This window comes from Vicia villosa, linkage group LG3 (assembly GCF_029867415.1).
Source record: "Vicia villosa cultivar HV-30 ecotype Madison, WI linkage group LG3, Vvil1.0, whole genome shotgun sequence".
Classification (NCBI taxonomy): Eukaryota; Viridiplantae; Streptophyta; class Magnoliopsida; order Fabales; family Fabaceae; genus Vicia; species Vicia villosa.
In genome coordinates, this window is record NC_081182.1 from 202521960 (window position 1) to 202536323 (window position 14364).

A 14364-nucleotide genomic window follows, 5' to 3' on the forward strand; every position below is an offset into this window, starting at 1 on the left:
TTGAAAGGTTGGAAACATCCTGTTATTGTGGGAGTTGACAAACAACCCACAAATGTGTTAAAGCCGGAGGTAGACTGGAACCAAGAAGAAGACAAACTCGTGCTTGCCAATTCTTAGGTCTTAAATTCCATATTCAATGAAATTGACAATAATATCTTTAGGCTGGTGAACACATGTGAAGTAGCCAATGATGCATGGGAAATTCTAAAAACTGCTCACGAAGGGACAACCAAAGTAAATATGTCAAGACTACAACTGCTAACCACTAAGTTCGAAAATCTAAGGATGAGAGATGAGGAAAGCATCCATGACTTCCACATGAATTTGCTTGAGATAGCTAATGTGGCTAGTGCTCTAGGAGAAAAGATACCAGAAGAGAAACTGATAAGAAAGATGCTCATGTCTCTTCCCCAGAGATTCGACATGAAGGTAACTGCCATCGAAAAAGCTCAAGACATTCCTTAGATGAGATTGGATGACCTAGTAGGATCCCTCTCAACCTTCGAGTTGATCATCAACAATAGAACCAAAGAGGGTATCAAAAATACAGGTTTTATTGCTAACTCTGAAGACAACATGAGAAATTATGATTTGGACTCAGAGAAGGGAATATACAATGTCGTAGTATTGCTTGAAAGACAACTCAACAAGGTAATAAAAAAGATGGACAGAAGTCCCAAATCACATGTCCAGGACAACTCATCTGACATCCTGAGATTGAATGATGCTGAAAGAAGGAAATTCGAAGACAAATCCTTGCAAATAAAATAAGTATCTGAAAACGGGAGTGATGAGAATCCAACAAACATGTGAAAGCCTTGTCTGGGAGATGGGTGACATATGAAGATTCAAGTGGTGACGAGCTATCCTATGATGAATTGGCTACATCTTTTAGAAAACTATACCTAATGAGTGAAAAACAAAAGGCTCTCATATACAGTTTAAAGATAGAAAAGGAAGACCAAATAATCATTATCTCCAGTCTGGAAGAAGAAGTTGTCTCTCTGAAGTCTGAACTTGACAGGGTCCATAAGTCTATCAGAATGCTTAACAATAGTACTGATGTGTTAGATGAGATCTTACAAATAGGAAGAGCTACAGGAGATATGAGTGGATTCGGGTTCAATGAAAATAAGAAATTTGTCTCAAATCACACTCATCCAGGGTTCTTTTTCATATGATGGGCTACAATTAATAAACAACATTACTTTCGCACTTACAAATTACTAGCTATAATGCTTTCCTTTCCCCAAAGGAGTCATAGATAAGATAGAATCAATTTGCCATATTTTCCTTTGGACAAGAGGTTTTGAGGTCAGCCAAAAAGCCCTGGTAGCTTGGAAAACGTATGTAAACCTAAGAATTTCGGTGGTCTGAACATAATTGATATTGAAGTGTGGAACAGGATAAACATGATTAAACTATCGTGGAATTTAAGTGGTAAGGCAGATTCTCTTTGGGTCAAATGGATCCAGACGTATTACTTAGAAAATAGGAGCATTTGGACATGGAAGCCAAACCTTCTCACACTTGGATCGTAAAAATTGTGCTCAAAGAAAGAGATCACATCAGAAACATGTCGATTTGGGTGGACATCAGTAAGAGTGACACATTCAAAATGAAGGAGGTATATAATAATATGTTGAATTGTGGCCAGAAGATGGATTGGAGAAACTTAATGCATTGTAATATGGTGCGTCCTCGTGTGAGCTTTATTCTATGGCTTGCTTGTCATGGGAAGTTGCCAACTAAGGATAGATTACTGAGATTTGGTATGCTTGATAATATGACTTGTTATTTCTGCACAGATAATGAATCAATAGATCATATTTTCTTTATGCGTCAGATCATATTTTCTTTATGCGTCCCACTATGAGGCATGTTTGGATGGAGGTATTGAGTTGGATACAAGTTTAGCACCCCCAACGAATGGAGACATGAGTTGCAATGGATAATACAAGAAACAAAAGGAAAAAGTAACAAGGCAGCCATAATCAAGAATGCAATTGCAAAGACCGTTTATAAGCTGTGGACACTCAAAAACAGGGAATAATATTTTGGGAATAAAGTGGATGAAAAAAATATAGAGAAAAAAATTATAAATAGAATTGTGTATAGGACTTGGAATAACACAAAATATATATAACTATTTTTATGATAAATGAATAATAAGTTTGTAATTTTTTTTTTTAATCCTAGTGATCATTGCCATATCTACAATAGTGGAGGGGATTAAACAAATTTTCAGAAAACTAAAATTGAGGGATAAACAATGTATTTAAACTAAAATTATTTTGATTTTGATAATATAATATTTTGATTGTTTTTTTTATTAATCAACTTTGTATTTCTATTAAACCTTAAAAAAGAACAACTGATTATTTAAGAGAAACCTAATGATTAAGAAAAAGAGGGACGAAAATAGAAAAAAAAGTTTAGGGTTCGAAAATTTAAATAAAATTTAAAAATCGTTGATTCTGTGATCGAGCAAGGGAGAATGAGAGATACGAAAAAGGGTCGGAATCGGAGCTTCCCGGTGGATCCGAATGTCCCCCGGTGGATTTGTCAGAACTGCCGCAATCCGCTTTGCGTCGTCGGCGTCGATTCTTATGCCGACAAATTCTTCAACGACCCTTCTCGCTCTGGTTAGTCTCTTACTATCTTATGGTTTTCTCAATCTTCCTCTTTCACTTGATTCACGCTTCCATTTTGTTTATTAGAGTTTTATTGCAGCTATTGTTCTTGCTTGATAATTTAATTTTCGGATTGAAAAGTGAATTTTATTGCGTTTCTGTGATGTGAGTTTTAATTGATTACTGGTTCTGCTGTGAAAAAAAATTGATTTTGAGTTGAATATACAGGAATTTATGTTTGAATAATTTATGCAAAATTGAGTTTAACAGTAAAAATAAAATCACGCTTAAACTCAAAAGCTGCAAATTATAAAATGACGTTTAAACTCAAAAGCTGCAAATTATAGCTTGAAGTAAAATCAATTTTGGAGATAGAATCTATTCTTCTTTAGAAGAACCGAACATCTCAAAATCATTTCAAAATCAATCATACACCTTTAAATTGCTTTTGTCTCTTCCAAAAGATAAACCAAACATACACTAATTCGATGGATTGGGTGTAGACTAAGGGCGTGTTTGGATTGGCTTATTTGAGTTTATCTTATGCCATATGTTTGGTGACACGGTTTGAAAGAGCTTATTAAAACAGCTTATAGCATTATTCATAAACTTTTTTGAGCTTGTTTTTATAAGCTCTCAAAGATAACTTACGAAAATAATTTATAGCTCATATAAAAATAATTTAAATTTATTTTATATTTTGTTAGAAAAATAACCTAGGCAATTTTTTCCATAAGTGCTTATTTTGATAAGCACTATAAGTTCTAAATAAACTGTTTATCCAAACAGGCCCTAAGTACAACTAGAGTTAGAATGGATTTTCTTTTTTGCTTGTTGATTTAGTTTGCTTTTTTGAGTGAATTTTAGGGCATTTTATCGCGATCATTGCAAGCGAGAATAATTGTGATGATTTATTTATTTATGATGAAGAGACATTTAACTAGTTTAAGCATCGAGGTGTTGCTGAGTAGTGAGTATAATTATAATGTGTATTGCTATTGTTGATTTCATATGGGTGTTTCTTCAATTGTATAGTTCACTAGTTCATGCATGAATATTTCTTGTTGATTACGATGGTTTTCTGTTTGCTACTTCAACTTTTTTTTTTTTTTGCGTATTTGCTAATTTTGATTTTTGAATAGTATTGAAAGAGCAATTTTTTTCGTTTAGTTATTAGAACAAGAGTTATGGTGATAATTTATACTTGATGGGGATTTGATGAATGAGTGTAGGGATGCAAGGGTCATCTATGCATGGAGCTAGCAGTGTGATGAGTACAACTAAAATGGACAACTCATATGTTGTGTTGCCAAAGCAAAGACCACAGGCTCAAGGAGTTCCTCCTCGGCCTCGTGGTGATACTTCCCAGCCTGGGAAGACAATGGAAGAGTCATTTGTGGTTGTGTACAAGTCGGAATCTGCATCTGATGGAAGTGGGGGAAACTCATCGTCCCCGGGGGTTGATCACGGCGGTCATTTGCCACCTCATAACTCTGGATTCAATTCAACTATTACTGTTCTGACCCGAGCATTTGAGATTGCCACGACGCACACACAGGTTCGTGTACGGAAACCTGCATGTTTGTTTCAACTTGAATAGGATATATATACTTGTTCATAAGTGGCAGCGTCTTGAATTTTTTTATTTGAAAAAAAACTGGTTATTTCTTAAAATGGAAGTGTTTTGATTGATTTAGAGTCTAGGAAATCACAGTCTGCATGTTTTCTGTCTGAGGTTCCAGGTTGAACAACCTTTATGCCTTGACTGCATGAGGGTTTTGTCTGATAAGCTTGATAAAGAGGTCGAAGATGTAAATAGGGACATTGAAGCATATGAAGCATGTCTTAAACGCTTGGAGGGGGAGGCCAAAGATGTCCTCAGCGAGGCTGATTTTCTTAAGGAGAAATTGAAGGTGCTTGTCAGGTTTACTATTTCCAATGTGTATACTGTTTATATGTTTTCTTTAAGATTCAAATTCAAACCGTAAGTGGTATATTCATTACCTATGTTTACTTTGAATTTATGGCTGGATGCTGGTATATGTTTTCTTGCTATATTTGGTTTATTCTGAAATGCTATAGTATTTGATAACACATTCAAAGTTGGAAGCCTTTCAATTCAAATTTATTTTCATTGGTTGTATGGAGAAGGGTTGACATCACACCATACCTAATTAATCTACTGCAAACTGTTAGATACAATAATAAAAATAAAAATAATTACGTAAGCTATTGCAACAATATGAAATACATATCAGACAAAAAGTTCACTTGAATACATTTCTGTTAATTTGCATTTTGTCAAAGCTTCCAAATCTTTCAAGAGCCATACGTACTTGATTTGGCAACTGCACTCTCTCATGGAGTTGTTTCAAGATCAGTTCTGTGTGATATCAATGCTCCTGTAACATTTTTAATCTTTCCTCTCATATAATTCCCGAAGATGGCTCCTTTGTAGGAATAATATATCTATGCCGGAAAACTTGAAAATAAAATAACTCTTTTCCTTACCTATGAAAACTATATGCTACCCTTTTCAATCTTGAAGTTTAAATTCATATGTTAGCAACAGGCCCTCAATTAGGGAGGGGTATGTTTGAAGAAATAATGATGTGCCCAAAGAGCTGTCTGGGCCACCCTCTGTTAGCTAGGTATTGTTTGTTAAAGTTGAGTTAGTTAGCCTTAGCCCTCTAACTGTGGTAGCAGACATTGGATACAAATAGTGGTAGATAATGTAAATGAATTCAGTTAGTTGGTTATTAGTTTCCTTTGGAGGGAGACATAACTGTTGGTTAAGAGTTATAGAGGAATATATCATATATTCAATAGCATTCCCATGTTCTCTTTCTGTTATTCCTTAATTACTGGTCCAGTTCTATCAACTTTGTGCACAACAGCTTTAAATTTTAAAGTTATGGCTGTCATTTGTGTTGTGGGGGTTGGAGTTTTTTTTATAAATAATCAGAAATGTCTTTATTTTAAGAAATACTGGTTTGATTGACATCATTTTGTTCCGCGTGCCACTTGTTTTCTTCCAAAGTCTAAGTTTTAAATATTTACTACATAAATTGATAATCAAGATTGAAGAAGAAGAAAGAAGACTAGAATCAGCAATTGAAGAAACAGAGAGACAAAATGCTGAAGTGAATGCTGAACGGAATGAACTTGAGTTAAAATCTAGCCGTTTCAAAGAATTGGAGGAGCGGTATATTTTCACTGTACCTTTGTCCTTAGCAGTATTATATTTTTTTCAAATAAAACAATGACATAGTTGAATATACTTAAAAATCCCTAACCTCACCCCTCAACCCCCAAAATAAATTTTCTATGAATCTTTTTTCTTTTCTTCTTTAGTGTGTATGAATGCTTGATGTTAATAATTGATTTTACATGTCTGAACAGGTATTGGCATGAGTTCAATAATTTTCAGTTTCAGTTAATTTCTCATCAGGTTTGTCAGTTTATTTATTTATTAATAGCTTATTATTATTGAGAAGTGCTTTAAAAACTTGAAGTAACTTGCATAAGAACTTCTCTGTCCTATCCTGTCTATTTCTGAGGAAAAAAATTAACTTCCAAGTTTGAGCATTGTGCAAAAATATTTTAATCGACAGGAGGAGAGAGATGCAATTTTAGCTAAGATTGAAGTTTCACAAGCACATTTAGAGTTGTTGAAGAAAACAAATGTGCTCAATGACGCCTTTCCCATATCTCATGATGGAGAGTTTGGAACAATTAACAATTTTCGGCTTGGAAGACTCCCCAAAATTCCAGTAAGATGCCTAACATTTTGTATTATGTTTTTTAATGTTGTGACAATATGTTGTTAAGCCTAGTATGTATGGCTGGATTTCTTCCTTGGAAGCTTATTCGTTTATAATAATTGATGAGATACACATATATGTCCAAATATTGTTTATAAGGTTGCTAACATGAGTTACTTTTTTTGTTATTATTTCATTAATAACTTGGTTTCTTTTGTATATTGCCTAGTTTTCATATCTAGGTGCACTTGCACATGTGTTAGTTAAACCTATTTATATAAATGTATATGGATAACTAATTGATAACGTGTCAACTTAATGAAGTCTGTACTCATATCCATATGTCCTCCTCTCATTTAATGATTTGAATATGTATGGTTATAATAACTTATAATTTTTCATCTTGAATAATTTTCTCTCATGTATTACTTACTCTTGAATCCCTTTCTTTCAAGTTTAAGATTTTTTTATATGAAGTTTGCTTTTTTTCGAAACATATAGGTAGAATGGGATGAGATAAATGCCGCCTGGGGCCAAGCTTGCCTTCTTCTTCATACAATGTGCCAGTATTTCCGACCGAAGTTTCAGTATCCTTTTTTCTTTAAACATATCAGATTAATAGTATGTATTGTTAATATGGTAAATTTTCTCGTCTCCATGTAATAAAATAATCATGAATTAACAAAACCAGTTCAAAACAGAATTTTACAACTGCTGGTGGGCGTCTAAATGTTTGAGTTACCAACTTTTATTGATTGAAATCATCTACTAATTAAGCCATTTTACATCAAATGAATCTTACAAGATCCTATTTGCTTGTGTCCGCATTTTCATCTACATTTTACACAGAATTTATGGGGAATGACATGAAACATGCCCTTAACTCATTACTTTAGCTATCGAATAAAAATAATTCCTATGGGCAGCTATCCTCGAATCACAGACACCAACAACACTACTTTAGAGCTGTAAGTATGCACGCTGTTTCTACTTTTGTTTGTCTTTATGATGTTCTAATTTTTATAAGTACATGGCCTAAGTTGAGCGAAAACCTTAAATATAACTGATGGAAGAAAATCAGATGTACCAGCTGATTCGTTGGCAGCAATTTCAATATGTCTACATTTTAGTTTTGCAACCTAAACACCAGAATAAACTTTCAAGCTACATTGTTTATTTAAAATATTTAGGGCTGCTCCTTTACCCCTGGCCCGGGTTCTGTATGCCTGTGGTGAGACTGTAACTGATGTTCTGAATTATACTAATATAAATGTTGCAGACAAAGTAATATAACAAATTTGTTGCCTTTCAATTTGTTCTTAAATTTGTCTACTGTGCCATTAATAATGGCTAAGGTATCACAGGTTTGGTCCAGTCAACTTGTTCTGGAGTACTCGCTATGACAGAGCAATGACACACTATTTAGCATGTCTTAAGGATTTTGCAGAATTTGCCAAATCTAAGGATCAAGAGAATAACATACCACCTGAGAAATGTTTCAAGTTACCTTATAAGTAAGTTTCATTGCATTTAATATGTTTACTAGAGTTTTATCTTTTGGTACTATGTAATCATTTATTTACATTGGATAAGCACAAAATTCGCATTGGTACCATCATGTTCATCTTTTCTACAGTCAAGTAGTGTTTGCATTTTTCACTAATTGGTTATTTGCTGGCTTGTAGGATTGAGAGTGACAAAGTGGAAAACTATTCCATCACCCAAAGCTTTAATAAGCAGGAAAATTGGACGAAAGCACTCAAATACACACTCTGCAACTTAAAATGGGCTCTCTATTGGTTTGTTGGAAATACGAATTTCCAACCTCTTTCAGCGATGGTACCTTCACATGCTGAAGTTCCAGCTGCAGGACCTTTGCACCCGAGGCGCGCCAGTGAAGCCAGATCTGAATCCCGAACCTGAACATAACATACACCAGGATTTAGGTAGCATACAAATGTGTACATACAACTATTTTAGTCTTTAGTGGTCCATAATTTAGTATGATTGTAACTATTACCAATAGTTTGTGTTCTTTTATTAAAGCACGATATTATTTGAATGATGCTCTTTTCAAAATCCAATTTTGATATTTCCTTTTACCCTTTTGGTTAGAGAATGTAGTTTTCAATTAACTGTTAAGATCCTTAACCAACTAAAGATATGCTTATGAGGGTTCAGGTGGACAACAAACAAAAACATTTTTTCTATTCTTGAGGATTTCTTAACTCACCCTATGGTTTTCTTATGTGCCACATGAAATTTCAAAAATGTCCATGGAATTTAGAAATATATCTCCGGGACGCCTCAAGATTTGATAAGTCTATTTTCCTAAAAATGCATTTTTAGGATACAGTCGAAGTTGCATTTCCGGTACGTTGAAGCACAGAAAATAGAAAAAATTAATTAGAAATACACCAAATTCACAAACTCAAAATACCATAATTTAAACATTGATATTATGGACCATAAAAAATCCTATTTGCTGACATGGTGTGAGCAGGAAATGCATTACCGGTTCCAAATTGGATGTACATTTCCGGTAAGTGCCATGGTATAAAAAACAGAAAGTAACATAAGCATAATATTGAACAGAAAAATAATAAGAGGCATAATCCAGTATAGAGACATAAAAATGTTTTCATTCAACATCATAAACTGTTAACAAAAGGTTAAATACAATATTATGATAAATAATTACTAAAATGACTCGAAATATCTGTCGCCCCGACAAATTTACCGGTGGTATCCCCTTTGACTTTTCCTTATTTTTCGCTATTTCAATGTTGTTCAATTTGGTGTACTCTTTCATCCTTTCAATAAATTAGTCCGGCCAAATCTCAGATTCGATTGTAAAATGATTTGCCCACTCCGGTGATGTAACTAGTATAGGGCATCCCAATTTCAAATAAACTTGAAGAAAATGTCGCAGATTAGAAATTCAACCAACACAGATAGAACGATCAGTTGGATTTGGAGGTAGAGCAATGCGCAGTGGGAAATAAGTTTTCGAGAAACCATATATATCTTGTAAGATTAATACACGGTCTCTCATATGCATTTGCTATGAGATGTCCCATCTCAGGAAAGCACATCAATTTATCCTCCGTTACTTCTCCACTGACGCAAGGTACAAGAGCGTGATAAATTTCTTCAACTCTCTCTTTACTCTCGAGCACCCGTGTGTATAAGTCTCTATGACTCCTCAACTCTTTTATAAGAGCACGACAGACAAGTTGGTGATCTTCTTTCCTTTTACCGAGCAAAACAGAAACAACACGAAAACCACAGCTATTGTAACTAGTATACACAACAAGAATTAAGTTATGGAAATCAACACAGATAAAATCATAAATACATTTCCGATAATGTTCAACAAATAATCGGATATACATTTCCAATATTTACACGACCTTTTTTCAGCTGAAAAACCAGATTAATGTGAACAATGAAGATTGAAATGAATTAAGTTTACCTTAAATTCCACTTTCTTGAGCTCCTTTTGATATGATGAACCACAAGAATGAAATTTTGGAGTGAAAACTTTGATTGAGAATGGAGGGATTTTCGGAGAAGTTTATGGAAAGTTGATGGAATGACATGATCATGATGGTTACTGTTTTAAGCATAATGACTTTTGAGTATACCAGATATACACTTCCGATTAGTAGGTAAATAATAAGGTGGTAGAAATTTCAATCTTCCCGCACTAATTTACTAGAGATGCATTTCCGTGAGCAATTTGAGATACATCTCCAGTTTGCTTTTCTCTTTAAAATATGGTGGATAAACTTTTGGCCTTGTATTGTATTGTAAAGGGTGCGTACGAGAAATACGTTTTCGATTTTTGCGGAAGTATTTTCGGAATTTCATATGACATTATTCACCCTATAGGGTGGAATAAGAAATTCTCCAATTCTTTTCATCACATACAACTCTACTATGGGTCTTGATCAATATTATTACAAATTATTTTCTAGGATTCATATTCTAAAATAAAATTGCCTTTTCAAGCAAATTGGAATAATAATTGAAAACAAACCAACATAATTATAAAAAAAGAGAACATGAAGTTGAATTCGAACCGTGTTTGAGAGTTAGGATTTAAATAATGAGTAAGGAGAAATAATGTAAAAGAAGCAAATATTTATGGCGTATTTGATTTAGTTTTGTAAAAATGTTTTTTAATTTTTAAAATTTGAAAAGAATAAAATTTATTTGATAGTTTAGTTTTACAAAACTATTTTGAAAAATTATTTTTATTTGAGAGTTTTAAAAATTAAAAAAGGTTTTAGAGGTTTCGATTTTGAGTTTTGAAGGAAACAAGAACTATTTCGTTACCACCCAAGACAATCCCTCTAGCAACGTATCATGTTTTCTCACTCAGGCTGAGCTGACTGGGCCTGCACCACAAGCAAAGCCTTATATCCACGTGACGACGCTTCTATTGTTACCTCAGCATGAATTTGAGTGGGATTCAAACAAGGGGATTAAAGTATTTCATTTTCCATTAGAGTCTTCTTCCTCCTAAATACATTCTTAAGCACCGACATTTTATTTGCAATACAAGATAAAAAGATGATCAACAAAATATTATGAGAATAGTAAAGACAAATGTAAAGATAAATCTTCTCTCTTCATCAAAGATCTTTTTCCTCTCAAGAACAGTGGTTGCGTCGATAACCACTCATTTGTTAATATACCTCATCTTCTACAAGGAATGTGATACATCTAAAGGGTTAACTCCCTCCTCGTAACCCACCTACTCCCAAAAGGCTACCAAGTCATTTTTTAACGACTCTTCTTTCAAGGTCAGATAATCATAGGAAAAAGTTTGTGTCTTCAGTTCACAGTTGAAATGATTCCAAACCTAGTTTTTTGGATCCTGTCCTTACATTTTTCCGGCTCTTAATAAGGGGCGCATGGGGAAGGGCGGCCTTCTGGGATCTTGTAGAACACAGAATGAGCCTCCTAGTTTTGGGGTCACCAATAATTAATGATCTTTAAAGTGTTTTCAACTTTCAAGGTAGACGTCAAACAACTTAAACAGTTGTAAAAGTGAGAGCAACCCTTGTCCCTGATCCCCGCTAGCAAAGGTGCCTGTCATAGTGAAGATGTTGAAGAATAACCTCAGAGACGACTCTTTTACCCGATATTCACACCAGCACCAGAATACCTTGATAAAGGCACATGCTATCGGGCGGGTGTAGTTAGGATAGGTAAATTCTTAGATGTTTTAATACCTCATCCTCAAACTCGTTGAAGGGAAGCCTGAGTATCATATTGGAAAACAAGCATCCATAGAAGGGATGGATATCCCATCATAAGAGCTGCATATTTTCTTGCTGTAATCAACATGGGAAACTAACAAATCGGAGGACACTCCCACATCTGTACAATTACCCTTCAAGCTTGCAGGACTACTGAAGACGGAGATTGTTTCTACCAATTTTGTCCAGGCCCAATGATATTTAGTAACACAAGCAAGTTGTACAAGACCTTTATGCTTCATTCAAACCATGTCCTCCCAAATGTCATGGAAAAGAAAATGATGGTCATGAATCTGAGAATGGGTTCGAAAATCAAGGTAATCACTAACCTTCTAATTACTAGGATCCAAACTGTTCACCGAACTAAATGAATTAATAAAAATATGATTCCTTTTCCCGTCCCAAGCAACCTCAGCAGACCCTAGATCTATCATAGGTCGTATGGTAGAAGAAGGATTGACATCCACGTCCTTAGCAACGAGATGATCATAATTCATCTCTTTCATTCCTTTAGAGAAATCATCTGTACTTTCGACAGAGTGGGAACTTGAAGGTTTGCCACCATCTTCAATGTAACCCCTACCAATGTCAGAACTATCGATAAGAACAACAATATTTGTAATACTGTTCCAGTGGAATATGAAAAATCACTTGCATCATCACTGAAATTCTGGAACAACATGAAAGAACATATGTCGAATACGATGTCAGAATTTCCAGAATGTCAAATGCAATGTCAAGACATCATAACAACATAAGTAACAATTAACGATATAAAGTAAATTGTAGGGAGTAAATAACACACGTCAACTGTTAACCTAGTTCGGTGCAACGTCACCTACATCTAAGGGCATCCAAGCTAGGAATGAAATCTACTATAATAGTATTAGTTTGAAGTTCTAAAGAATCTCTGGTTTTACAAACTTCCCACCTAATCATTATCCCTGCTATTTATATTTAAGACACTCCTAAATATGAGACTCATCTCACTTCCCTTAAATCACACAACAATGATGACAATGATAACAACAAACAAAATACACATTTCCAATGAAACATAATCAACTATTGCTTAAAAGCATATGAGTGATTCTGTTTACGGTGATTTCCGGTAAACAACCGCTAGTCTTCCAAACTATAATAAATATGATTTGGTTACTCGCAGGATCGACTAGATTGATCCTAGGACATAGTCAAAAAGATTGTTATTTATGATGATTCGAACCATGTTTATGATTTGCCTTGAAAATAAGAATTACTCAATCGAAACAATAAAGGTTAGCAATCACTTTGTTATACACGTAAATATAACTTCAGCGAAAGGTAAGTCAAGATAAAACATAAGACAAAAACTGTAAAAGTGCAAGAATCTTAAAGTGCAGAAATGTTAAATACTTCAAAGATAAATAACATGAAAATAAATAGTGCAGGAATGTAAATGGCAGGAAGTAAACGAAATGCAATAATATTGAAAGATACTTGAAAATAAAGGAAAATACACATGTATTAAAATGGTGGTGTCATACGTACATTTCTCAGCGAACTCTTTCTCTTAACACTTGATACTTGAGTAATATGTGAGTGATTTGTACAAAATGAACACACGGAATCCTAACATTAAGACCCTTATTTATACTAATTTCGACCTTAACGGTCCTACGCTAATCTAATGCCACGTTTCTCATGAGAATCCTCGGAAAGCCATCTGTCCCTGGACAGTTATGCAAACTTCTTCGAATTTCAAATCCTCCCGCCTGAATCCTCCTTCGACGCGCGGCAATATAACTTAACATTAAAATACCACGAAAACACGCTAAGCATCAGTACTTAACATATTTCGTAAAATTTGTCTAAGTCTCGAAGATATACACTCCTACTAGCTTCAGCATTCACTATCTTCGTTATGACTTAAAATTCTTCATCCTCGAAACATGGCCATCAGGAGCCATTCCCTATCTTCAAAGATGGTCATCAGTAACCACCTCCTTCGAATTTCAGACCTTCGAAGGACATTTCTTCCTAAACGAAATCTTCAGCTAACAAATTGCCCCCAATAAATGCCTGTTTCGAAAAACAAGAGAAATAGGCGTTTCTTGCTGTAACAAGATTTCGTTTTAGAGTTCCAAGATCATTGATTGACGTCACAATCATTTATGACTCTGTTTCCAAAACGTCTTGTCATTTTTAAAGATGTCTACTCATAACTTACATTTCCACGTTCTGGTCTCACTTCCTGATCATTACTCCTATATACTAGGAGTAAAGCTAATAAATATTCGACCGCCGTTGGATGAAATCAACGCCTGCCGCGTGTCTCTTGGCTTTTACCCAAAAGATTTGAAAGGGTTTCCGTTAAACCTTTAAATACCGAAACTTTAACCTTCACATAACTTTCACCTCTTATTTCCTTATTTCTCCACAGAAAAGAACACTCCTGATTATATTCAAACCCATTCCAAAAAAAAATCAAACTTACTCATGGCGTCTTCCTCAAATGTTCTTCAACCAGCTTTGAAACTTCAACAATCTACACAGATGGGGGATCAAGAGTACATACCAAACCCAAATTCTGCGGAAGTGCGCGCCATTTAGGCTTCTCAGGTAATCATTCCTTTTGAACTTTCTGGGAAAACTCATGCTTTCATGGGTCCTTTACCAGGAGAAACTAACCCTTCTCTGAATAAATTCTTTCCTGCT

The 14364-nt window shown here is 34.6% G+C and overlaps 1 protein-coding gene across 2 annotated transcripts; it reads left to right on the forward strand.

Moving 5' to 3' along the window:
- The first annotated feature begins 2401 nt into the window (after positions 1 to 2401).
- On the forward strand, positions 2402 to 8499 carry LOC131593315 (beclin-1-like protein). Of its 2 annotated transcripts, none has more exons than XM_058865777.1 (10): positions 2402 to 2645; positions 3866 to 4191; positions 4376 to 4546; positions 5714 to 5838; positions 6036 to 6084; positions 6248 to 6406; positions 6899 to 6984; positions 7294 to 7365; positions 7753 to 7911; positions 8083 to 8499. In XM_058865777.1, exons 1-10 carry the CDS (start codon positions 2498 to 2500, stop codon positions 8318 to 8320), a joined length of 1533 nt encoding a protein of 510 aa, XP_058721760.1. In that variant the 5' UTR covers positions 2402 to 2497; the 3' UTR covers positions 8321 to 8499. The 2 variants fall into 2 exon arrangements, with proteins under 2 accessions (XP_058721760.1, XP_058721761.1); XM_058865778.1 differs by having other exon boundaries at positions 2403 to 2645; positions 7762 to 7911.
- Positions 8500 to 14364: the final 5865 nt, after the last annotated feature.

Excerpts from the sequence above, each read along its gene's own strand:
- LOC131593315 (XM_058865777.1), top strand. The coding sequence starts at position 2,498 with ATGAGAGATACGAAAAAGGGTCGGAATCGGAGCTTCCCGGTGGATCCG. Across the intron at positions 4,547-5,713 it reads TTCTTAAGGAGAAATTGAAG|ATTGAAGAAGAAGAAAGAAG; the intron begins GTGCTTGTCAGG and ends TTGATAATCAAG. Across the intron at positions 6,085-6,247 it reads TTCAGTTAATTTCTCATCAG|GAGGAGAGAGATGCAATTTT; the intron begins GTTTGTCAGTTT and ends TTTAATCGACAG.